We start from the raw sequence: 24,990 nt of genomic DNA on the forward strand, positions 1-24,990 counted from the left end.
TCCTCAAGGGGGAAATGGCACCCAGAGGACACACCCACGAACTATTCTAGAATTCAGAATGGGTAGGGATTTAGAGTTCCCTCCGAACAAGACTGTCCAGAGTCATCAAAAAAAATCCTCCACAAATCATTAAATCGTCATATATATAATACCAATAGTGCTTCATCCATCTATTCATTTATTTATATAACTTTATAGATCAGAGGCAACATAGGATCATGGTTACAAACACAGATCCTAGAACCAAACTGCCAGATTTGAATAGTGGCTGTACCACTTACTAGCTGTGTGACCTTAGGCAAGTTATTTAACCTCTCTGTGCCATGGTTTCCTCATCTGTAAAATGGAGGTAGTAATAATACGTATCTCATTAGTTTGTCATAAAATTAAACGAGTTAACAGGTGTAAAGCACTTAGAACAGTACCTGGCATATGGTTAGCACTCACCCAATATAGCCTATGTTCTAACAATATTATACTGTCTTAGTTGGGCATAGTGGCTCATGCCTGTAATCCCAGCACCTTGGGAGGCTGAGGCAGGCGGATCACTTGAGGTCAGGAGTTCGAGATCAGCCTGGCCAACATGGTGAAACCCCGTCTCTACTAAAAATACAAAAATTAGCCAGGTGTGGTGATGCATGCCTGTAATCCCAGCCTCTTGGGAGGCCAAGGCAGGAGAACCACTTGAGCCCAGGAGGCGGAGTTGCTGTGAGTCGAGATCACGCCACTGCACTCCAGCCTGGGTGAAAGAGCAAGACTCCATCTCAAAAAAAAAAAAAAAAAGAGGTTATGCTGTCTTATGATACATTTACAGTATGGCAATTAACATACTTTCACATGTACCAGGATGGCTTCTGAGATCTTAGTATAACAGAAAATGAAAAAATTCAGCTCTATTGTTCCTTGTCTGCTGCTTTGAAAAAATCAAGTGTTCATCATTAGATAGTATGTTTTTAAAAACTTAGCCTAGGCTTGAACACTTCCTTTATCACTTATTTACAGTGTGACTTTGAGAAAGTTCTTTTAACCTCTCTAAGCCCAGTTTCCTCATCTAGGAAACAGAGATCATAACAGAATGAACATAAGGATACAAGTACATACGCTGTTATTGCACAGTGCTTAGCACAAAGCAAGCTCTCCATCAATATTAGCTGCTCCCAGGAGCATCATCAGCAAGAAAGGCTATGGCATCTGAGGCCATCAGAGCATAGGAAGGCAGGAGACAGGTGTCATTCAGAAGTATGAAAAAATACCTTGGTTCTAAAGGCTAAACAAGGATCCGCTGTCAGTAGGTCAGTCCACAGAACCAGTCTTTATTTGTAGGTCAGTTCATGTTATTGTCGGGGGAAAAAAAAAACATAGAACAAAGAGCTAGAAAAGCCCTTATGAGATGATGCCAAATACTCAAAGAAAGGAACAAACTTCCTATTAGGTTGGTGCAAAAGCAATTGCAAACTGTTATAGCAAAAACTGCAATTGCTATTGCACCAACCTAATACAATGTGTACTGGGCTTTTCTGCCCCAGAGATGTGTAATAACTTGTGTCTTCCCTGTCAAGACAGCCTCAGTATTTTTCAGATCCCTGAGTGAGAGGTTCTTGTACCTGAGCTACCTAAGTAGTCTAACACAAGCATTTTTCTTCAAGGAAAAGTTAAAAGAAAAAAAAAAAGGCAGATTCCCAAACCTCACCCATCATGCATTTGACTTATCTCATGTTCCCTGGAGAGTCACATTTAAATAAGAAATTAGTATTCATCGTCCAGGATCATCATAGTGTCCCCAGCCCTCAGTTATGAAAGTAGCTTCCTTCTGAAGGTTTCGCTAATCCTTCTTGCTGGTTTTCTCTGCAAATCTAGAAGACCTTTCCTTGGACTTCCCATCTCTGCAGCCAGCCTACCGCTCTAATTCTCCCTTGCTTGTTTGACACCTTTCATCTGTCCCGGGAGACAGTGATTTTCCAGAGCGTACTGGCTTTTAAGAAAAAACTAACAGTGGAAGGAAAAGTCGGAAGAACTGGCTTTTATGCTTTTTTGTTTTTCTGCAATTTAGGATGCCATAAAACACAATTCATTCCTGTGCCATGAAAAAAACTTGAACAAGGAAACGTTGAGGAGGTCTTTGAAAAAGTCGACCAAATTGTTGAAGGTGAGCTCCCAGGGATACTTAATAGACTCTGCCTGATTCTATTCTGAAGCAACCATCAAAAGTGTATGATTTCCCCTCAGAAAGTCCAGCCTCTAAAGTCTTGGTGCTTTGCCAAATTTCTCTTACACCTCTTCCTTTCAAATTGTGTGTGTGTGTGTGTGTGTGTGTGTGTGTGCGGTTTTGGCGTTGGTAGGTAGGGAGCAATAGCATAAATAAAAGAAAATCTCTAAGATTTTGGTTTGGGCAGAGTAAGGAACAAAACTTGGCACTTTTAATTTGTGATCCAGAACTATTGTCTCTGAAACAGATTGCCACAGGACAAATGCCTGGTTCCTTCATCAGGATAAATCCAGGCCAGCCAGGCAGGGCATGGTGACTCACACCTGTAATCCCAGCACTTTGGGAGGCCGAGGCAGGTGAATCACCTGAGGTCAGGAGTTCGAGACCAACTTGGCCAGCATGGTGAAACCCCATCTCTACTAAAAATACAAAAATTAGCCAGTCATGGTGGCAGGCGCTGTAATCCCAGCTACTTGGGAGGCTGAGGCAGGAGAATCGCTTGAGCCTGGGGGGCGGAGGTTGCAGTGAGCCGAGATCGCGCCGCTACACTCCAGCATGGGTGACAGAGCGAGACTCCACCTCAAAAAAAAAAAAAAAATCCAGGCCAGCCAGTCCACATCTTACTGGCTTTTGAATTCTCCAAGATGGTGGCTCTCCAAGACGGTGGCTTCCCACCAGCACACACCTTAGGAGTTGTTCTGTGCTTATGCTTAACAGGAGAGGTCCATGTTGGAGGACAGGAACATTTTTACATGGAAACACAAAGAGTGCTTGTTATTCCAAAGACAGAGGACAAAGAACTGGACATTTATGTGTCCACACAGGACCCAGCCCACGTGCAGGTAAGGTCCAGGATAACACCCATGTCCCCACCTTCCTAATTCCATGACCGCAGTCGATCCCACAGCCTCACAATCACTGGCCATTTTACCTGCAGAAACCTGGAATCCAAGCATTAGACATCAGACATCAATAATGCAGCCAAGACCTCAGAACCATTTTTTTTTTTTTTTTGGTCTTTTCAAGTAAATAAAAAAATAGTCACAGTAACTTCAGGTTTCAAGAGTACGTTCATTTGCATCGTGCTTAGATGAGCTCTGTGATGAGATGACATCACTAAACTATTTCTGCACTTGATTTTTCTCTAAAAGAATCATCACAGATAACCTTTGGAGTCAACACATCACTTTATAGTACATTTTCATTTCCCCAGTCACAAAGTGCTGTAGGTTTAGCTGCAAACACATCATCTCCTTGGTAGGTTGTCAGGAGTTCGCCGGCTTTCACCTCCTTGGGACTTTAGACTAGGAACCCAGCTTCTCACAGGAATCCAGGGCTCTAACAGTTTTCCTTCTGGAAAATACCATTTTTCTGCTAGAAGGGCTGCTCTGTGCAGACCAACGGTGTTTACGAGCTAAACAGAGCCCCACCAGACAGATTCAGACTATCTCCATTTTTTTTACCAATGGTAGATGTGAATGAATTCTGCTGGGATGCTGTTTCAAGAAACAAAAAGCTTCTTTGCCATTTCACTCTTATAAACCTTCTTGTTATCTCACTTTTACAGAAAACAGTGTCCTCTACTTTAAACATCCCCATCAACAGGATCACCTGTCATGTAAAACGAGTGGGTGGAGGTTTTGGAGGGAAGGTAGGAAAGCCAGCTGTACTCAGGGCGATTGCAGCTGTGGGTGCTATCAAGTAAGTATGGTTGGGGATGCTTAGGGATACAGAATGGCATCAAATGCACAGAGCTGAGGGCAAATCAGTGGCTGACAGTCATCTGGGCTGCCGTCATAACCATGTGTGTGTCCTTGGGCAATTCAGCCTCCTGTCTGTTTCTTTAAAAAATGTAAATAATCATACCTACCCTCCCATGCTTTTAGAGTTATTGCAAAAGTCAAATGTACACAGGACTTTGAATAACTGACATGCTATTGAAAGGAGCAGTGGTACTATTAGCTGAATACCTCCTGAGCTTCAGGGAAAGTGAGCTGTTGAGGGGTGGGGCAAGTCACACTGCCCAAGTGGAGTGCTAGGGGAGGCTGCTCCCTGACTCTTCTTTCCTGCTCTCAGACCGAGAACAGGGTGAGGTAAGGAAAGAAAGCCTCTTCATCCTCTGCCTCCCTGCACCTGGGAAGGGCTGCGTCCTCAGAGTCTGCTCAATGGACAGATGACTCATCCTCAAAGACAGCTCCCAGGCTGACCTCAGCGGAAGGCTCACTCCTTTGCTGTTCATGCCTCAGATTTGTATTTAGTTGGTGCTGCTTTTTCTGTTAATGGTTCATTTTCTGTGGCTAAGTATTCTGTCAGAGCCCCAGAGGGCATGCAAAGTTCACAGGCCCTGCTTCATTTGACAACTCTTGTAGTTCAGAGCTACGTCCTGAAACACTCAGACATATATCTCAGTCCTCAGTGAGAAGTGGGAAAAAGCAGGATCTGAATCCCATCTCCAATTCTTTCCATAATTAAATCCACTCCACTCACACCCACTGGGGATTCAGCACAAGATAATCAGTTCATTGAATTCCCCCCAGGCGTTGTGGCTTTAAGACTTCTCAAACACGACTGCACGTTAGAATCATCTGGGCAGCATTTAAATTCCAATGCCCAGGCTGCCCCATACTGACCCAGGCATCCGTATATTTTAAAACTTCCTCAGTGGTTCCACTGTGCAGCCAAGTGTGGCAACCAGTGCCTTAAGATACAACTCTACCTTGGTACCCAAGGGCCATGCATTAAATGATCCCCAGAGTAATGTTCCCAAACCTAATAGTAAGTAAGAGTTGCCTGATGTCATAGAAATTCCTGCCTCAGCTGGGCATGGTGGCTCATGCCTATAATCTCAGCACTTTGGGAGGCTGAGGCAGGAAAATCACCTGAGCCCAGGAGTTCAAGACGAGCCTGGGAAACATGGTGAAATCCTCATCTCTACAAAGATTTAAAATAGAATAAAATAAAAATAGCTGAGCACAGTAGCACATGCCTGTGGTCCCAGCTACTCAGGAGGCTAAGGCAGGAGGATTGCTTGAGCCCAGGAGATCAGGCTGCAGTGAGCCGTGTTCATACCACTGCACTCCAGCCTGAGTGGCAGAGCAAGACCCTGTCTCAAAAAAGAAAGTCCTGCCTCCCCATCCCAGCACCACTGAATCAGAATTAGCAGGGGATGGACCTGGAAACTGCATTTCCCTGATGTTCCAGATTGTCCTCACAATTAGGGAACACCAGGAAACCCTGCACTAGAATAGTGATTTTCAACATTTGCCTGAAGACACCTGAATCAATATCACTCAGAAAAATGTACTCTAAAGCCCCTCCCTGACCCACTGAATCCAAATCCTAGTACAAAGGCCCAGGAATATGCATTTTCACCAGCGCGCCAGAGGATTCTTCAGCACTCCAAAGTCTAGAAGCCTCTGCTCTGGAGATGGAGATAAGCTGAGGCTCCTCCCTGAATGAGAGCCCAACTTGGCCAGCATAGCCTTCACGGATGAGAATGGAGACGCTAACCCAGACATCCTAGGATGAGTGTTTGGCCTTGTTTTCCCAGTAGGGTTGTTAAGTTTGCATTTATCTGTTCACATTCTTTCTCTTTTGTAAATAGTGGTGGAGATAATGCAAATATCTGGATCTGGGTGAAGGTCAAACTTGAAGCTATAGAATTCAACTTAACCAAATGTGACATTAATACTTTTAACAAGATCTCCAACCATTGAGTTATAGACCACAGAGACAATGAAGATTTAGTCATATATTAATAATTCACGTTAGTGTCTAGCATATTGTATGATATTAATACATTTATATGGGATAAATGAATGGATGGATGGTTGAATAAAGAGTGGGAGAATGGATAGTGGATGGATGGATAATAGGCAGATACATTGATGGGTGGGCAGATAGTTAAATGAGAGGATGGATAAATATGAGTAGATAGGTGAATGAGAAGATGGATGGATGGATGGATGGGATGGGTGGAGAACCTAAGATTTATTTTCTTTAGAACTGGTCATCCCATTCGTCTCATCCTTGATTGTGAAGATGATATGCTAATAACTGGAGGAAGGCATCCATTATTTGGAAAATATAAAGTGAGTATTAAAGATTAATTATTAAAATATCTCATTTTGGCCAGGCACTGTGGCTCACACCTGTAATCCTACCACTTTGGGAGGCCAAGGCGGGCAAATCGCTTGAGCCCAGGAGTTCCAAAACCAGCCTGGGCAACATGGGGAGACCCTATCTCTAAAAAAATACAAAAATTAGCCGGGTATGGTGCCACATGCCTGTACTCCCAGCTACTTGGGAGGCTGAGGTGTGTGGATCCCTTGAGCCCAGGAAGTGGAGGCTACAGTGAGCCAAGATTGCACCACTGCACTCCAGCCTGGGCGACAGAGTGAGACCCTATCTCATACATAAATAAATAAATAGATAATCTGATTTTATCTGAATGGCTTTGTTCTTTTCTATCATTTTGATTTTGCTAAATTCTAAAAACAAACTTAGCACCTAAAATATTAAATGAGGATGCTGTGTATTTGAATATTCATAACATTTTATGAGGAACTTTTAATAATTCTAGTAAATAATTGTGAAGAAGTTTAATGATAAAAATACAATTTCAAATAATGATCAAAACACTCCTTGAAGGAATAAGGATTTACATTAGTGGTTTCTCAAAAACAAACAAACAAACACTGATAGAAGGTACAAACATTGCTATGCCAAACCTTCTTGACTATACAAATATTTTTCAGTAGAAATGTTTGGAGACAATTTGACCATTGACCATTTTAACTGCAAAATCATTTTTTAGAAGTGTTTTTACCAAGTGGCTATGATACTGTTACAAAAGCTCTTTGCATGTAGGAAAAAATAATACAGTTAGTAGTGAATTTAAAATTGTTTCAGACTGCATTTACTGCATTTTTATATAACTATAATATAAACATCTTAAAAATACTTGCTGGACTCGAGCTTACAATACTACTTTTCAAATTTGTCATTGAGCTGTTAGGATCATTCTAATGTAATCTAAGTCGTATCGAACATACTTTACGTGGGAATTGCTTGTAGCATATACATAGTTAGATTTCCTATCTGATTTTGTCATTGTCTTAGATTATCTTCCCTGTATTACTAAAGCCACAGTTTTCTATAGCACAGAACAATTTTATTTCTTCCATTGGCATTAATAATTTTTATAATTAGAGAGGGAGATCCTCTCTAATAGTTGGCCAATTCAACTTTTATTTGCTTTCAAATGCACAGATATTAATAGTCACAGCTATTATTGTCTTCTAGGACCGAGGGCAATGTAGAGACACACTGCTAAGATTGGAGCAGTTGCTGTTGTGGTGATGGCTGTGCTCTTATCAAAGTTATGAGATTCTTTTAGTACTAATACTTGTTAAGAAGATTCTAGACTGTTAATATTTTGGTAATTATAGTAATATAAAGTATAAAAGAGGGAAATAGATTTTTTGAAAAATCCAAGTTTTATTTTATATTTTGGCTGGGTGTGGTGGCTCACACCTGTAATCCCAGCACTTTGGGAAGCTGAGGCGGGTGGATCCCCTAAGGTCAGGAGTTCGAGACCAGCCTGGCCAACATAGTGAAACCCCATCTCTATTAAAAATACAAAAAAATAACTGGGCGTGGTGGCATGCACCTGTAGTCTCAGCTACTTGGGAGGCTGAGGCAGGAGAATGGCTTGAACCCAGGAGGCGGAGGTTGCAGTGAGCCAAGATCGTACCACTGCACTATAGCCTGGGCGAGAGAGCAAGACTCTGTCTCAAAAAAAAATGTCCAAGTTTTATTTTATTTTTTAAGAAACAATTTCAATTCCAATATAATATACATAAATAATTTCACTTCATATATACATATATATATATATATATATATATATATATATATATATATGATCCTTCAGACACAGCTAACAAAGTTTTGCTTGGTTATTCAGAACTATTTGTAAATTAGGATAACGTGTTTATGTTTAAATAGTTTCTTCCAAATTTTTGAAAAGTTTATATGAAATAGTTTAAGGATTCTACTACCTTATTTATAGTACTATTTTGTTTAGCAGTCCTTTCTTCATGAAAGTCAAAGGTAAACTTCAGTCAAAGTCTAATGTTAACCCTATAGTTATATATATAGTCGTGTGGATCCTTCAGTTGTATTTATCCCTGCTTTCAGAAAGGCAAAGGGACCTGGATCAATCCTCATTTAGTAGAACTACAGTAGGGAGTGGGGATTTTTCTTTTCTTTTTAATGTGGACTATATAGACAAAATGGTCTGGGTGGGTGGAGGGGAGTGGCAACACTGAAAGAATGCAAGCTGCCTTAAGCTCTTCCCAAACAGTAACAACAGCACGAGCTCAGGTTTGTTAGGTCGGGTAAGCATATACAAACATCTTCACCACCTAGTGAAATGAGAGCAGTCCCCATGCATCCATTCAGGGACCTCAGCTTCAGAGGCTTTCCCATAACAGGATACACTGTGATTCATTCCAACACATTCTGGAATTCCAGAGACTTTTTCACCAGGGAGGAAACCACAATCTAAATTAGAAAGAAAGTCAGTAAAAAAATGAAGGGGAATCTTCCAAGAATAAGGACAAAGAGGGTGGCAATTATAGTCCAGGAGACAAGCAAAGTCTTTAGAATCCCATGCTGACTGTGAAGCCAGAAAATCACATGTTGGAAGGAAAGAGCTCAGCAAAATTCAGCTCAGAAGAGGTCTCCATCAGTCAAGCAAGGCATGCTACACCATAAAGCAAACAGGGAGCTGAGTCTGGCCTCTGTCCTGCCCTGTGGGGGAACTGGGCTATGTCTCACAATTGACATGCAAATTTTGAACATCTCAGTAAATAACTATCATTTGGTGACAGGTAGGATTCATGAACAACGGGCGGATCAAAGCTCTAGACATTGAGTGCTGCATTACCGGAGGATGCACGCTGGATGACTCTGAGCTGGTACGTACACACCAGAAAGCAGCAACGTGCTTGACCATGAGTAGAATGCCAAATTTCTAGATGACTCTTTATGAAGTTTATTTCCTAATGTAGTTAAATTCTACAAGCCGTTTGACTCTGTACTTGACTTTCAGAGAAAAGAAAAAAAAAGTGATGATAAATGTGAATATCCCTTTTTAGGTAACAGAATTTCTAATACTAAAGCTGGAAAATGCATATAAAATTCGCAACCTCAGGTTCCGGGGCCGTGCATGCGTGATAAATTTACCATCCAATACGGCCTTTCATGGATTTGGCTTCCCACAAGGAGCCCTAGTAACAGAATCTTGCATCACAGCTGTGGCAGCCAAATGTGACCTTCCACCAGAAAAGGTAAGGTTGCAACAAAGGCCATAACCAAAGTTGCTGATGAACCAGACCAGTGGGAAACCCAGCTTCTTTGACCCAAGAAAACACACTAGAAGAACCACATGAATTAGCTCTGGCTCAGAATTCAAAGTGAATTAAAAGATACCTAAAAAAACTCACCTCACCCTATCTTACTCCTTCCTTACTTACGCAAACATCTCTTTTTTTAAATTTGTACTAAAATAATTACTCTACTTAAAATTCAAACCACACCGAAGTAATCAAAAAAGGGAATGCCCCTTTTTCCACCCCCATCCCTCTTGGTCAAGGGTAATCATTGTTAACAATTCCATGTTTATTGTTCTACCCCTTTTTCTATCTTTGGCCACCCATTTGTATTCATACACACATACCTAAACATTGACATATAACATATATGTGCACATGTATGGTTATTTACCAGAATGGGACCATAGCATACATATTACTCTGCCCCTTCCTTCTCCTACAGGGCAGTATGCCATGGCCATCTTTCTATGTCAGTAGAATGGTCTGCTTCGTTCTTTTTCGTGACTGAATAGTACTATGTAATATGCACGTACCATAACTTATTTAACCACTCCACTATTAATATACATTCTGGCTGTTACCATTTTGGGCCATTAAAATGATGTTACAATAAACATCTTGGTACATATGTACCCAGGTATATGTTTGCCTTATTGTATATCTTTAGGATAAATTTATAGAAGTAGAATTACTGGTGCACTTGAAAACTTTTAAGAAATACTGCCAGAAGAACACCCTCTGAAAATACTGTTTTTCACAATAGACCAGAAGGTGCACAGGATGTACAGTATGCTGGACTAGAGAGAGGCAGCTTCTGGAATTGAGATCATGGTCAATAACTTGCTTCCACTCCCCACACATTCCAATCAGAGCCCACCCTACCTTTTCCATTTCTGTCACCTGTTTCCCCAATATAGACCCCCTACCCCAGCAAGAACTCTCCTATGTATTGTCCCTAGAACTGCTTTGTCCCTAAATTCAACAGGAATTCCAGGTTTGTGATTGTTGGGGTACTTCCTACAAACAAGAGAACACCTAATATTTTGTACAAGGAAGGCAGTAGTTATCCTAAGAGAAGTCACGTACAGTGTTCCACGGGTACCAGAGAAGGAAGGCATCACGTTGGCATGGGGAGAGGGGAACCAGGAAGGACTTTCTGGAGAAGATGGCACTTGAGATAGGCCTTGAAGAATAATCGGCACAGATGTTGGAAAGGTGATCCAGGCAAGTAGAACAGCATGAGCAAGAGCGTCAATGTCTGTGTGGTTCAGTTTCCTTATCTATAAATGACTCACCTCACAGAGTTCCTGCAAGAATCAAATAATTTAACATTCATTACAATATTTGTTTTATAAACTGGATAGTATTATTCCAACGTTGTTGCCAATAATAATAATTCTTTTACTGTGATTAGAATAAAATGGAGATGATTTTTAAAAAACTTCTAGGCATATCTCAGCAGGCTCTCCTTCTTTGTCAAGTGTTGCAAGTTTCCAGGACATATAACATAAAACACACCTTACTCAAATAAACCGTTTTTCTTTTTTTTTTTTTTTTTTTTTCTTTCTTTTAGAGATGAGGTCTCACTACGTTGCCCAGGCTGGTCTTGAACTCCTGAGCTTAAGTGATCCTCCTGCCTCGGTCTCCCAAAGTGCTAGGATTACAGGTGTGAGCCACCACACCAGGCCCAAAGAAACTGTTTAAAAGATTTACCCATACATTCCAAAGGCAATTAAAAGACTTAGAGGGGATCTGCTATTATTTGCAATGCTATTCCTCCCTGGCAGGACAAATCTTCAGTTATGACAATGAATCCTTGCTTTAGTGTACTGCCTACCAGCTCTGCTCCATACTCTGAACCTTGTAGAATAAAAAGAAAAGAAAAATCTACCTCCCTAGGCCCCTACATCCCACTGCCTTTCATGGAATAGTCTCCACCTGCTACCTTCCACTTCTAGTAGGGAGAGACCCTAACTGGTGCATTGATGAAGAGGTAAAAATAACCTCTACTATTTTTGCAAAAGCATGTACCATTCAAAGAAAAAACAGACCCTGTCTTCCCTTCTCTACAGCTTGTGCTTTAGTGGAGAGGTTTTTCAAGTCTCTATTTGGCCATCAGTTTCTGCCTTACCATAACTACTGAATTTCCCACCTGTTTCAGATTAGAGAGAAAAATATGTACAAAACAGTTGATAAAACCATCTACAAACAAGCATTCAACCCTGAGACCCTGATAAGATGTTGGAATGAGTGTCTGGACAACTCCTCCTTTCACAGCAGAAGAATGCAAGTCGAAAAGTTCAATAAGAAGAATTATTGGAAGAAGAAAGGCATTGCTATTATTCCCATGAAGTTTTCAGTTGGCTTTGCTGCAAAAAGCTACCATCAGGTAAGACTTGCATATAGGATAAATAACCTTCATGCTAGACACACTCCTGGCCCAATCAGCTTCTGTGGACTTTGAAAAATATCTCATTTCTTGGAGCATTGAGCTCCTCCCTGCCAACACCTAAGAGAAATATACAGAACTGTCCAGAGCAGCACCCCTATCTGCAAGCATTTTTAATACAGTGCAGTATTTGTTTCCTTCTTGGGAAACAAATCCCTAATCAACTGAAGTCAGGAAGACCTGAGAAATCCTCGGCTCTGTATTGACCAGCTGGGCAACATTAAGTTATTCAACATCTCTGAGCCTCAGCTTGCCCAGTGATAATAACAATAATAGTAATAACAATAACTCTGTCTTAAGATTGATGAGGACTCAGTAAGATAGTGAATGTAGAGCAGCACTTGGCTGGGTTCCTGGAACACTGTGGATGTCATCCAGAGCATCACTAGGCCCCTCCCAGGACAGCTCAGACACACCTCTCAGGGCTCCTCCTCCTCTGGTGGGTAGGATGAGACCTGCTGAACCTCTGGGTCACATGTTCAGGCCCAGCATGCCCCTTTTATAAACAGGCACAAGAAGGTTAACTGTCATGTCTGCAAGCTAGATGCAATCAAAGGCTGTGACATCAGAGAAACTTGAGAGCTGCCTGTGTGGTTTCCTCTCTGACGCCAAATATTGTCTTTTCCAAACCAACTCCAACACCAAGTGGGTGTCCAACCATTCTGTTCTCACACTAACTACCAGAGTTAGTGCAGACTCCACAGATCAAGGGCTGAGTCCCACAAGACCGCCCCTATTTCAGACACCAGCTTCAAATGGAGGGCCCCAGCTACTCACACTCCTGCCTGGCCGACTACTAATTTGGAGGTTTTCACTACCCCCATTCAGGTTTGATAATTTGCTAGAATGACTCATGGAACTCAGGAAAGCACTTTACTTATGATCATTACCAGTTTACTATGAAAGATACGACTCAGGAACAGCCAGATGGAAGAGCTGCCTGGGGCAAGGGATGGGAAGGGGACAGAGCTTCCCTGACCTCTCCAGGCACACACCCTCCCAGCACCTCCACATGTTCACCAACCCAGGAGCCCCCAGACTGCATCATTTGGGGTTTTTATGGAGGTTCCACTATACAGGCATGATTGATTACAGCATTGGCCATTAATGATTGAACTCAATCTCTAGCCCCCATCCCAAGAAGATGGGGAGGAGGACTGAAAGACCAATGCACACCGCCTCCGAGCCCCCATCCTAAAGCTACCTGCCCTCCTCATGAGTCATCTCATTAGGAGAATAAAACAGTAAATTCCAAGGCTTTACGAACTCTGAACCAAGAACCAGGGGCAAAGATCAAATATTTACTTTTTATTATAACACACTTCCCTTCACCTGTACGGCCACACCGCATCTAAACCACAGCCTACACTCTACCATCATCCATGGGAACCAACATCTCATCTCATCACAAAGAAAACCTTCAAATCAAGCAATGACTTTAAGTCTCCATTTGAATATCCTCCAGCTGCTCCACAGAGTTCTAAATTGAGGCACCCTAGAATCACCTGGCTAGGAATAGAAGGGTGTTATTCCAGGTCAGCTGATGACTCACAAAGCTGGAACACCTACCCTCTAAATTGGCAGTGAGAGCTCTGTCCTCAGTGGGAGTCAAAAGACCCATGGTGAGTAAATCCTATTATTAGCAGCTACAAGCCTCGATGCTCCCAAGCCCCTCTGAGCCAACCCTGGGCCTCCAGGCATCTCGAGACACAAATGGGCTGAAGCCTTCGTTCCTCCTTCTCCTGGAAAGAAAAAAATACCACCTTTCCCTTTGTCCAATTTATCAAACATTGATGTAGTGTCCCTGTGATTTTTTTTTTTTTTTTTTTTAGACAGAGTTTTGCTCTTGTCACCCAGGCTGGAGGCTGGAGTACAATGGCACAATTTCTGCTCACTGTAACCTCCGCCTCCCAGGTTCAAGCAATTCTCCTGCCTCAGGCTCCCAAGTAGCTGGGATTACAGGCGCCTGCCACCACGCCTGGCTAATTTTTGCATTTTTAGTAGAGTCGGGGTTTCACCATGTTGGTCAGGCTGGTCTTGAACTCCTGACCCCAGCTGATCCACCCGCCTTGGCCTCCCAAAGTGCTGAGATTACAGGCATGAGCTACCACTCAAGGCCAGGACCTGCTCAGAGGTATTTACGGGACACAAAGATGAGTTAAGACCAGGTGTCCCTCCATGGCAACACTCAGAGAAGGGCCTCTTACCTCCAGGATTCCTTACCTGTGGCTGCTCTTACAAAGTACCACAAACTGGGTGATTCAAAAACAACAAATTTATTCTCTCACAATTCTGGAGGCCTGAAGTTCAAACTCAAGGGGTCAGCAGGGCCATGCTGCCTCTGAAGGCTTCAGGGAAGGATCTTCCCTTGCTTTTCCAGCTTCTGGTGGCTCCTGGTATTACCTGGCTTGTGGCAACATAACTCCAGTCACTGCTGCCTCCATCTTCCATGGCCCTCTTACAAGGACACCAGTCATTGAGTTTAGGGCCCGCACAATCCAGTATGATTTTATCTTAAGTAGTTGCATCTGCAAAGACTACATAAAGGTCCATGTTGAGGTTTCCGACAGACACGAATTTTAGGGGGCAGGGGAGGGACATTCTTCAACCCAGTATTCCTGTAAGGAGAAGTACAAAGAAGGAGGTGATTGATCCTTCCCAGATGGGGATGAGTACAGGCGTGAGCCGCCGCATCCAGCCAAGTGAGGAAGTTTTAACAGAACATAGACTGCAGGGCGTGGCCCTGCAGGCTGTGCAGACAGGTAAGGAACAGGAGGAGAAGCCGGCCAGGACAAGAGATTGGACAGAAGCAAGGAGCACAGGTCAGAAAGGAGCTGCAGTGGGGCCAGACTCAGAGGCAAGGCAGGGGGCGACAGGGACTGTACAAGAGACCAAATCCCACAGGGCCTACTAGTGGAATAAGGAGCCGAGCTTTCCCTTACAGGCTGTGGGGGGTTTGCCCACCTTGCCCATGGCAAAGCCTTCTTTGGTCTGTGATTCTGTTCTGTTGTCACTTGTCATCCCTGAGCAGCACAGGAGTTGCACCTGTCCTCCCAGGTCTCCCAGGGGCCCCTATGCCACTCTCATTATCTCACTGATCATCCTACACTACAGTGACTTGATCTCCAGCCTGCCTTTCCACCACATTGTGAGCAGCTTGAAGAAGAGCCATGTCTTGTTCATCTTTATGTATCTGGAGCTGAGCACACTTGGTACACACTGTGCAAGTACCTAAAACATTTAAATAACTAGCTTAATGGTCACCCAGTGATTTTAAGCATGAGAGTGACTTTCAAACAATTGGAACCAACGCTCTCAACTCCTGAGGTATCCAAAGGGGCTCCTATGAAAACCAGGAGGAATGTTCTTTACAGGCGACTTTTTGCACAAAACAGAACTAAGCTTCAGCATCCCACCAGGAAAGTTTGCTTCTCTGACCCCTCCACTCCCTAAGACTGGTGTTTCACTACCTTGTGTTTTATATTGAACCTCACCAAATGCTAACTTGCACTGAGCTATGCCTTCCGGATTCTTTTACTAGGCAGCTGCACTGGTTCATATCTACACAGATGGGTCTGTGTTGGTCACACATGGAGGCAATGAACTGGAACAAGGTATTCACACCAAAATGCTACCGGTAAAATAAATAAAATTAAACCATTATTCTCTATATACATAGTTGAAAGTTAGGATTCATCTATTAGGGTAAATGTTGACTCCCTGTATTCAAACACTGAGATCTTGACTATTTAGTTGGAAGGCTTCTTACATATCAAATAGAATGTAGAATGGCTGAGGTGGCAGAAATCCCACGTGTATGCAGACAGTCCTGGAGCTTGGCCAGGGTTCATGGATAGGGTGATCATTAGTGAAAACGCCACTAAGAAAACCATGGAGCCCTGTGGTGGGAGCTCCAAGCAGGCAACCAGGAGCAGGAGTTTCTCAGCTTTTGTAGTTTTAATGTTTACATTTTAGACAACAATATTCAGTTGCTAATGTTTTATTTTGACAAGTAAGGACAAGTATTTCATCAACTGCCATTATCCTACAATTTTTATAAGATATTTAACACACATACATACACACCAATTAGTAAGAATATAATCTCAGGAGAAAAACAAGAATAATTCTTTAAATAACCCTGTGACAAATGTACTAGATTTCTATAGCGCACATCTGTAGCTTTTGACTATCCAGCCCCTTAGCTCATTTGGACTACTGTACCTCTCACATGCCATATATTCCTGAAAGACTCCTCAATTTGGGTACCTTTCAGCTCCATCCCCATCCTTACTCCCACGCCTGCTGCAGATATAGGCACAAGACCCGCCTCTGGTCAGTCAGGGTTCCGGAATCCCACTGACTCTGGGAAAGGACACATGATTCAAGCAAGGCCACTCAGAGCCTTTCCTGGGACTGACGTGTAGATGCTGGGAGAAAGGAGCCATCTTTCCCCTGTGGCTGTTTAGGTACTATACTATAGGGCAGGGGCTGCCACAGGCAGTTCTGTGCCATGGATGGAACCGGCCATCGTAGAAAGAAAAGCAAATGTGAGAGGCTGAGAGGAGACGCTGACGAGACCACAAAGCCCCTAGATACACATGTACTTCACACTAGCTCCATCTATCCTGCCCAGTTATATGAACCAACAAATTCCCTTTGGATTTTCACCACCAAGAAACAACAAAGTTGTCCCTTTTTTTCATTTTGCTTCTTTCTGGAGAAACTTTATATTGAATGACATTAGTCAGAAGATTAGCATTTGAGAACAAGATATCATGAGAAGGTGTTTTTTGCAAACACAAAAAGACAAGAGAAGCCAAAATAATGTTTTTTCCTTTCCCTTTCTTCTCTTTCATCTCTTTCCTTGTCATTTCTTGATTAAATATCTTCATCTCCACGTGTGTTTGCTAGAGAAACTGGAAGGAAAAGAGCAGAAAAGAAGCCAGGTGCAGTGGCATGCACCTGTAGTCCCAGCTACTCAGGAGGCTGAAGCAGGAGGATCACTTGAGTCCAGGAGTTCAAGATCAGCCTGGGCAACACAGTGAGACCCCATCTCTAAAATAATAATAATAATCTTTTAAAAATTATTTTTAAGAACCAGAAAAAATGAACAGCAAATACTGGAGGAATATAAGCAAGGGAAAACAAATAGAAAACAGAGGGGGAGGATAAGAGCAAGAAAAAGGTCCTCAGGGTCATTCCAAGTTCATCTGATACTGATATCGAAAGATTTCAGACCAAATTCTGAGTCAGTCTCATCTCAGTCTCCCCTCTTTCTCTCTCTCTCTTTGTCTCTCTCTCTCCCTCCATCCCTCTTTTTCTTCCTGCCACTGAACCAAATAAGTGCCTGAAAATCTCAATTTGGCCTACTTCCTACACATCTAAAACTTACTTAGAAAAAAGGAAATTCTTAACATTCTAAATGGACTCAATTTGAAAAGAACCACTGTGGAATATTACCAAGAAAACACTGTAAAAATGAGCATGAGGCCTTACAAAAAAAGTAGTTTTGATGCTTATAAAGTACATTATTTTAGTCTTAAAAGGGTACCATGGATGTAATAACAAATAATTTTTATTAAGAAAAATAATGATTCAAATCTTCATAGAAGTCCATGCTGGACTTGAAAATATTTATGTTTCTCATAGGTGGCCAGCCATGAGCTAAAAATACCCATGTCCTATATGCACATCTGTGAAACGAGCACAGCAACAGTGCCCAATACAATTGCTACGGCAGCGTCTATCGGTGCAGATGTCAACGGCAGAGCTGTGCAGGTGAGTCTTCCTGTCTCTCCTTGGTGTGCCTCTCCCACATCCCTGGTTTTTATGACTAGATACAGGTACAATAGTTGACTTCAGAGAAGTCATCTGTGTCACTAAACATAGTCTGGGGTAACTAAAATGTTGGGAGAATGTATTTGGAGTAGGCTAAATTGAGATGACAGACCCAAAATGTAAAGGCTCAAACACAGTAAAAGTCCCTTTCTTGTACACATATCAGTCCTGAGCATTGTTTGGTCATTCGAGCACCCAAATTGATGGAGGCTCCACCATCTTCAACGTGTGGTGTGCCAAGTTGCCCTGGGTGTCATCATTCCAGTGAGCATGGAGGAGCCGGTGTGGAAGACTCTGAGCCAGATCTGGAAGTGATGCAAGTCATTTCCACTCACAGTCCATTAGCAGAACCAGTTTCGGGCTATGTCTAACTGCAACGGAGGTTGGGAAATGTAGAATAGTGGGAAACCGTATGTCCAGCTGCTATGGAAGAAGGAGAGAATGGATTTTGGTGAACAGGCAGTCTCTGTTCCTAGGAGACACAGCAAGAAGAAATTTGGCTACCAAGTAATGCAGAGCTGTGCAAGTTTCCTCCAGCATAAACAAGTGCTTGCAGGCAGATAGGCAGGCAGACCCCAGCCAAGGAGACAGGGTGCAATAGAAGCATTGTCTTCAGTGGTATTCTATCGAGTACTTAGAGCTTTTCTTTGTACTTATTTTTTTAACTGAATTGTTTTAAAGTGCTAAATTTTCACTGTCTCAGAATAGAATCATGACTTCATATTTCTTAATTCAAATATATGATTGCATGTACTTTTGAAATATATTTGTCATGTTTCTGTTGCAAACTGTTCACTTTTCCACTGGGATATTGCGGTGAGCCATATTTTCCCAGAATGCTGCAGTGATACCACCAACAGGAACCCCTTTCAAATCAGTCCTAATTTTGTGGTGATACCTCTTAAGGAATCAAAAAGCAAACACTCTTTTTTGCTCAGAACAAATGTGTAAGAAACCTCAAATGCATGAGATCTAATTTGGAGTAGGGTCAAACACAAGAGAGGAACAGCTCAGAGTGTATGGGAGTTGTCAACCCAAAATAAGTGTCAATCCATCTTCTAGAGTATTAAGTTTTAGGTTTCTGTTAAAGATCAGAAAATTTGTGGATCTAGGTCATTATAAAGTAAATTTAATTGTTTTCTCATTTCATGCCCAAAGCCAAGGGCTTTGTTGTAGTAGTTTGATGGTGGTCGAATGAACAGATGGAGGGAGAGATCAGACACAGGGGGATTCTGGCATGTCATTGCTACAGACTGGAAAGCACAAATTTTAATGAAAATAGGATGTTTATTCCATTTATTTTAATAGCCATAAAATACAAAAGAAATGGTCGGGTGCAGTGGCTCACGCCGTAATCCCAGCACTTTGGAAGGTCGTGGTGGGCAGATCACGAGGTCAGGAAATCGAGACCATCCTGCCCAACATGGTGAAGCCTCGCCTTTACTAAAATACAAAAAATTAGCCAGGCATGGTGCTGCACGCCTGTAGTCCCAGCTACTTGGGAGGCTGAGGCAGGGGAATCACTTGAACCCAGGTTGCAATGAGCTGAGATCGTGCCACTACACTCCAGCCTGTCGACATAGCAAGACTCCATCTCAAAAAAAAAAAAAGAAATATACAAAAATACAAAAGATGTAGGAAAAAAATGCTAAGGGCCAGGCACAGTGGCTCATGCCTGTAATCCTAGCACTTTGGGAGGCTGAAGAAGGCAGATGGCTCGAGCTCAGGAGTTCAAGACCAGCCTGGTCAACGTGGTGAAACTCCATCTCTACAAAGAAGACAAAAATCAGCCAGGCTTGGTGGTGAGTGCCTGGAGTCCCAGTTACTCAAGAGACTGAGGTGGAAGGATTGCTTGAGCCCAGATGTCGAAGTTGCAGTGAGCCAAGATGGTGCCACTGCACTCCAGCCTGGTTGACAGAGTGAGACCCTGTCTCAAAAAAACAAACCAAAAGAAAAGAGAGAGAGAGAGAGAAGTTAAGAAACTGAATATTCTAAGAAAGAGGATCTGAGAGTAGAAATTCAGCTGAACCCATATTTTCACAGGAAGTGAGCCAAGAAGGGGAAAAAATAACCTCCAGTAACTGATACTGTTATCAAGGGCAGGAGTTGTGTTCCCGATTTTTCAGGATCACGCACTCCATAGCGCTTGCTGACCTAATCAATGAACATTTGTTCACACAAATGGTAACCACCAGAACCACTGGGCTCTTCTCTAATGTGGATTCCATTCTTTACTACTTCAAGAATGCTTGTCAGATCCTTCTGAAACGCCTTGAGCCCATCATTAAGAAACATCCGGAAGGTAAATGGGAAGACTGGGTAAGTGTTCCACTCCCTTTGAAATGAGAAAACAATGTAAACCAGTACTGAGACAGCACCACAGCATGCACAGCCATCACACACAGAGACAGCTCCTCTAAGTGTCAGAGTGATGGAGAATGCCCCCTGTTTCTTCCCCAGTTGAATGGATTTCTGCAAATAGGCAGGATCTCTAAAGGTTGAGAAGGCTACTGCAGGATGTATACCAGGTGTGTATGGAGAAAGCACACAGCAAACAGCAATCACTAGAAGGAGAAATAGAAGTGTATGAAGAATACACTCCGCTCAAGTAAGAAATAAGAGGAAAAGAATTAGCCTTCCTAAGCCACACACACACACACATACACACACACACATGCAAGCACGATGTTTTGGGTAGGTTAGGAGGAAAACTAAAAGGCCTATTTGCTGTTGAATATGGCTCAAAGGAGATGACTAAGTTAATCCAACTTTACAATATCCTGTGACTTTTTTCATTAGAGCAATTATTTCACATTTACACACACGCTTACTGTAAAGTTCTAACATTTAGAAATGAAGTCCAAATACCTTGTGCACTGAGTCCCTATCTCATGGATGTGCAGCAGGATTCTATTTTATGTTTGTTCAATCCAGACTTCTAAACTCAATCAGAAGGAAATTGTTAGTGTGCCAGTTAAGGAAAAATAATATGATGACGAGTTCTATTATTGGTAGCAAAGCACCAGCAACAATTCTGAGATGTCAATTTTAGATTGGACATTTCTGTTTTCACCTAGCAGATGGTATGTTTGTTTCGCTTTAACTAAATATGCCCATTCTGCAGATAGAAGCTGCATTTGAACAAAGAATCAGTCTCTCAGCCACTGGATACTTCAGGTAAACATCACAATAATATCTTCACGTGGCTAAGAAAATAAGAGGTAACTCAATCACTGTTGATGGCTGTTGTAATACTTTGGTTCTTGTCGTCTTAGTTTAAAAGAATTTAAACAAGAGACACAGCAAAGCAAAACAACAACAACAACAAAAAGAGACACACAGCAAAAGATGTGCAGCATAGAGTAATTTATTGCAAAAAAGAAAAAGAATATTTTGAAAATGAGGTGCAGAGTAGACAGTACACCCTGAGAGAGAATTCAGGGCAGGCTGTCCGTAAGGATGAGACAGCAAAAACTGGTATTGCGGACGCTCCCTTTATGGGGATCTTACATGATTATTCATAGAGGTGGGAAGAGGTGTTACTAGTAAGCACGTTCTGGATGGTCTTCTGGGTGCACATGTGCAGCTGTACATGCGTGTTCATACATCACATGTCTCATTAGTATCTTAAATCTCCACCCAGAGGTGTGTTTTTTACTATTAAAATAATTTGATTTTACCTGAGGACAGGTAAAATCAAAGTGTGCATGCTCTCTACAGGGGAAATTCCCTACTGAAGATAGCTTTGTTTGAATGAGTGCGATTACAATGGAAATGCTGAAGCTTTCGTGTTGATTGTGCCGTCACCACAGTGCTGGTGCTGCATCCAGAGAACGTGGTCACTTTCTTGACTATCTATGCTGCCTCAACTCTGGGCCGCAGGTCCCTCATTTGTAAAATACATTTTTATTGTATGATTGCTGAGGTCCCTTCTAGGCCCAAAATTCTATGATTTCACATAGGCCTTTCAGTTATGTCCAAAAAAAAAATTAAACAATAAAACACCCTTATTGGGGAAAAAAATTAGATGCTTGACTTACAACAGCTAATCCTTATAATCATTATTTACTATTTATTGAATCATTACTTACAATATCTAATCATTATTTACTATTCTTTATCATGAATAGTAAAAATATATTATCATTAGAAATGACTTGCATCTCAATTTTACAAGTCTCCCTCCTTTTACCATAAAACCTGTCTATTTTGAAGCTCCGTACTAGACAAGGGAGAATGGGTGGATGATAATCACCAGTCATTGTCAAATTCAAAAAGCATGTGACATTAGTTTTACAGTCTAATGAAACAAACCACCAAACAATAGACACACACACACACACAGAGAACAGTAAAGCAAATCCTCATGAAGAATGAGGAAATAAAGAGATAACAGCCCAGCCTACAGCCTTGTACCTAATGAGTTCTAAATTCCTAAGTTCAGTTACCTAAGAAGAGAGCAAACCAGCCCTCTATCTGAATATATCTTCTATTATAAATTAATGCATTGAATTACCAGTCCTTTTTTACCAACCCTGAATTACCATCAGCTCCGTGTGAGTTTGGTTAGCACTATCCATGGGGTCCCTTTGGGAAGAGTGGTCCCAGAGGGACTACTGATAAAATTCAACTGAGGTTCTCAGTGGGCAGGCAGGCTAAAGCTCAAATCCTTTGTGGTCAAGATACAGGCACACTGTGAGGTCTGGTCCCAAACAATCTATTGGCTTCTCCCTCTTTTTGACATCCTAACTGTGGCACAAGGAATTTCCTCTTTAAATGAGTTTAAAAGGCAATTGAAATGAACATAAATCAAATGAAATGCTGTACTTACCTGGCAGGGGAGATACCGTGATTCTGAAGGTGGTTTTCCTAGAGTGAGGCTTATCTTACCTATTTTACTCCAGAAATGCTGACCCCTGTGATTTCCCCAAATGTAGGAAACTCAACTGCATAATTTATGGTAGTGGGAGACTGTATTTGTGCCCTCCCTGGCACAAAAAAAAAAAAAAAAAAAAAAATGAAACACTACCATAAAACCTTGGTAACTTTTAAAATAAATCAACATTCTATCTCCCCAACTCAAGCTAAAAGGCTTTATTTCTTCCCTCAGGGACTACAAGGCCTTCATGGACTGGGAGAAGGGGGTGGGGGACCCATTTCCTTACTATGTCTACAGAGCTGCCTGTTCTGAGGTTGAAATTGACTGCCTGACAGGTGCTCACAAGGTAAGTCAAGTCTAACTTTCCTCTTGGCAAATCAAAACAACAAAAGTGTGTTGTATAGTAAATAGCCCAATTCCATTATGTAATTCTCTTATAACAAGAACAAGATTCTTTCAATTCCATGGGAGGGTCCAGAGATCTAGCCTTATCCTGAATTTCCACTTAAAAAGACAATATAGTAGTCAAAAATGAATTGCTGATGACAGTCTAAAATGTATTAAATTTTTTATTTCATTTAGACAACAAAATCACTTTCCAAGATTTCTCCCCCCAAAAAGCTTCTATTTATAAAGAAAAAACACATTTTCTAATCTGAAGGAATAACTAACTTAGTAAATAGTCTTGAGCAAACATTTTGAAAGCACATAGCAATGTGCTGTTTCTCCAAAGTCAATTATCCAAAAAGTATTACTGAAACAGATTTTGGGGGAAGAGAGGTATTAAAATAATTGTTATATTTTCTATTTAATTGAACAGCCAAGAAACCACCCATTGGAGACAGGGAATCATACTTAACCCAAAATTAACAACTTGCGTTATAAAGGATGCAATTTTACCCAAGGGCCTTGGAATAAATCCCTAAAGATATGAAACTTATGAGGATCTTCCAGAATTTATGATGCTAGAAAAGTCAAAATGTGGTCTTTTCTGTGCCTTTCAGTTTACATTTACAGTTTAAGGTTCAATAATTTCAGTATCACTTTGATCCCTTAAAATAGTTTATTTCTTAAAGAGGCAAAACTTCTTTTAACTAAAGAGAAATCAGAGAAATTCAGTGACAGGCCTGTTGCAGCTGGCCATTTGTGGTTGGTGAACTAAATCATCCATCAACTCAGTGTTAGTGCACAGCGATCTCTTTCCACTGTCCAGCACTTACAGTGCAAAACACACCAGGTTTCAAGGTAGAAGTAAACTGAAGGCCCACTCTGAGGTGTGTCCAATCTCCCTCCCTATCCAGGTTGAGGATAGATGAAGGCTGGTCCCAATGCCCAGAGTAGGTTGTCCAAGAGGCCAAGGTTTGAGTCAAAAGAGAATTGCCAAGTCCAAAAGGCTAGATAGAAAGTAGGAGCCCAGGTATTGAGCCCAAACAGAGAATGATGATCTTGTCAGAACAAGCACTGGGAAATGGGGGGCAGAAGGGAAGCCCTGAGACACTCCGGAGATAGGCCACAGGCACTTAGGGGCTTTTAGTGGCTCCTTAATAACCTGCAGGCCCATGCCCAGTGCCAAAACAAGGGCCAGATTCATGTGATGCTTCTCAGAGAAGGAAGTAGATTAGCAAATCAAAGGTGGTCTCAACATTTGCCATGAATACCTTCCAAGATCTTGCAAATCCACAAACTCATACATGCCAGTATGGCTCTAGGATTTTCACAGTAAAATGGCAATAGTACCACCTGCCACAGATTATCATGAGGACTACATGAGCTCATAAATTATATTCCAACAACAAATTCAGGTTGAGAATCAGATGAACAACCAGGCACAACAATTATTTACCAAGTGACTCACTCAGACACACTAGCATGTCATGGACTTTGGAGTCACTTAAGAGGAGTCAAAACCATGAATGTACAAGATCTTCCAGGGTCATGGACAGTCCTGGAACTAAATTTGAAGAGTTCAGCAGGCATCTTAACAGCTCTAATGTTGACAGGGTTCAATGCAGTGTTAATTAGCCAGCAGGAGTTCTGGAAAAACTGGAGATCATTTGAGTATACCTGAAAATGATACTTTTAATTCAAATTTTTATGGTGAGGTAATTTTTATTTTGGGCAGAAAATCAGAACGGACATCATCATGGATGCATGTTGCAGCCTAAATCCGGCCATTGATATTGGGCAGGTAGGTGCTGGCCCATCTGGGCAGATG

At 41.9% G+C, this 24,990-nt stretch overlaps 1 protein-coding gene and 1 non-coding gene across 2 annotated transcripts in view; both read left to right on the forward strand.

Annotated features, from left to right (window-relative positions):
- LOC747025 (aldehyde oxidase 2-like) overlaps positions 1–24,990 on the forward strand; it is a 116,477-nt gene that overhangs the window by 76,989 nt on the left and 14,498 nt on the right. Inside the window, 14 exon segments of the mRNA XM_063791032.1 lie at positions 2,051–2,081; positions 2,084–2,146; positions 2,924–3,048; positions 3,774–3,907; positions 6,210–6,297; positions 9,103–9,189; positions 9,370–9,561; positions 11,768–11,995; positions 15,597–15,692; positions 17,708–17,836; positions 20,141–20,215; positions 21,021–21,073; positions 23,007–23,121; positions 24,898–24,963. Coding sequence (XP_063647102.1) covers positions 2,051–2,081; positions 2,084–2,146; positions 2,924–3,048; positions 3,774–3,907; positions 6,210–6,297; positions 9,103–9,189; positions 9,370–9,561; positions 11,768–11,995; positions 15,597–15,692; positions 17,708–17,836; positions 20,141–20,215; positions 21,021–21,073; positions 23,007–23,121; positions 24,898–24,963 — 1,482 coding nt within the window.
- LOC112208520 (U1 spliceosomal RNA) lies at positions 22,720–22,886 on the forward strand. Its single transcript, XR_002942996.1, has one exon. It is a non-coding gene; the product is annotated as a U1 spliceosomal RNA (small nuclear RNA).

Source organism: Pan troglodytes, chromosome 13, assembly GCF_028858775.2.
Source record: "Pan troglodytes isolate AG18354 chromosome 13, NHGRI_mPanTro3-v2.0_pri, whole genome shotgun sequence".
Classification (NCBI taxonomy): Eukaryota; Metazoa; Chordata; class Mammalia; order Primates; family Hominidae; genus Pan; species Pan troglodytes.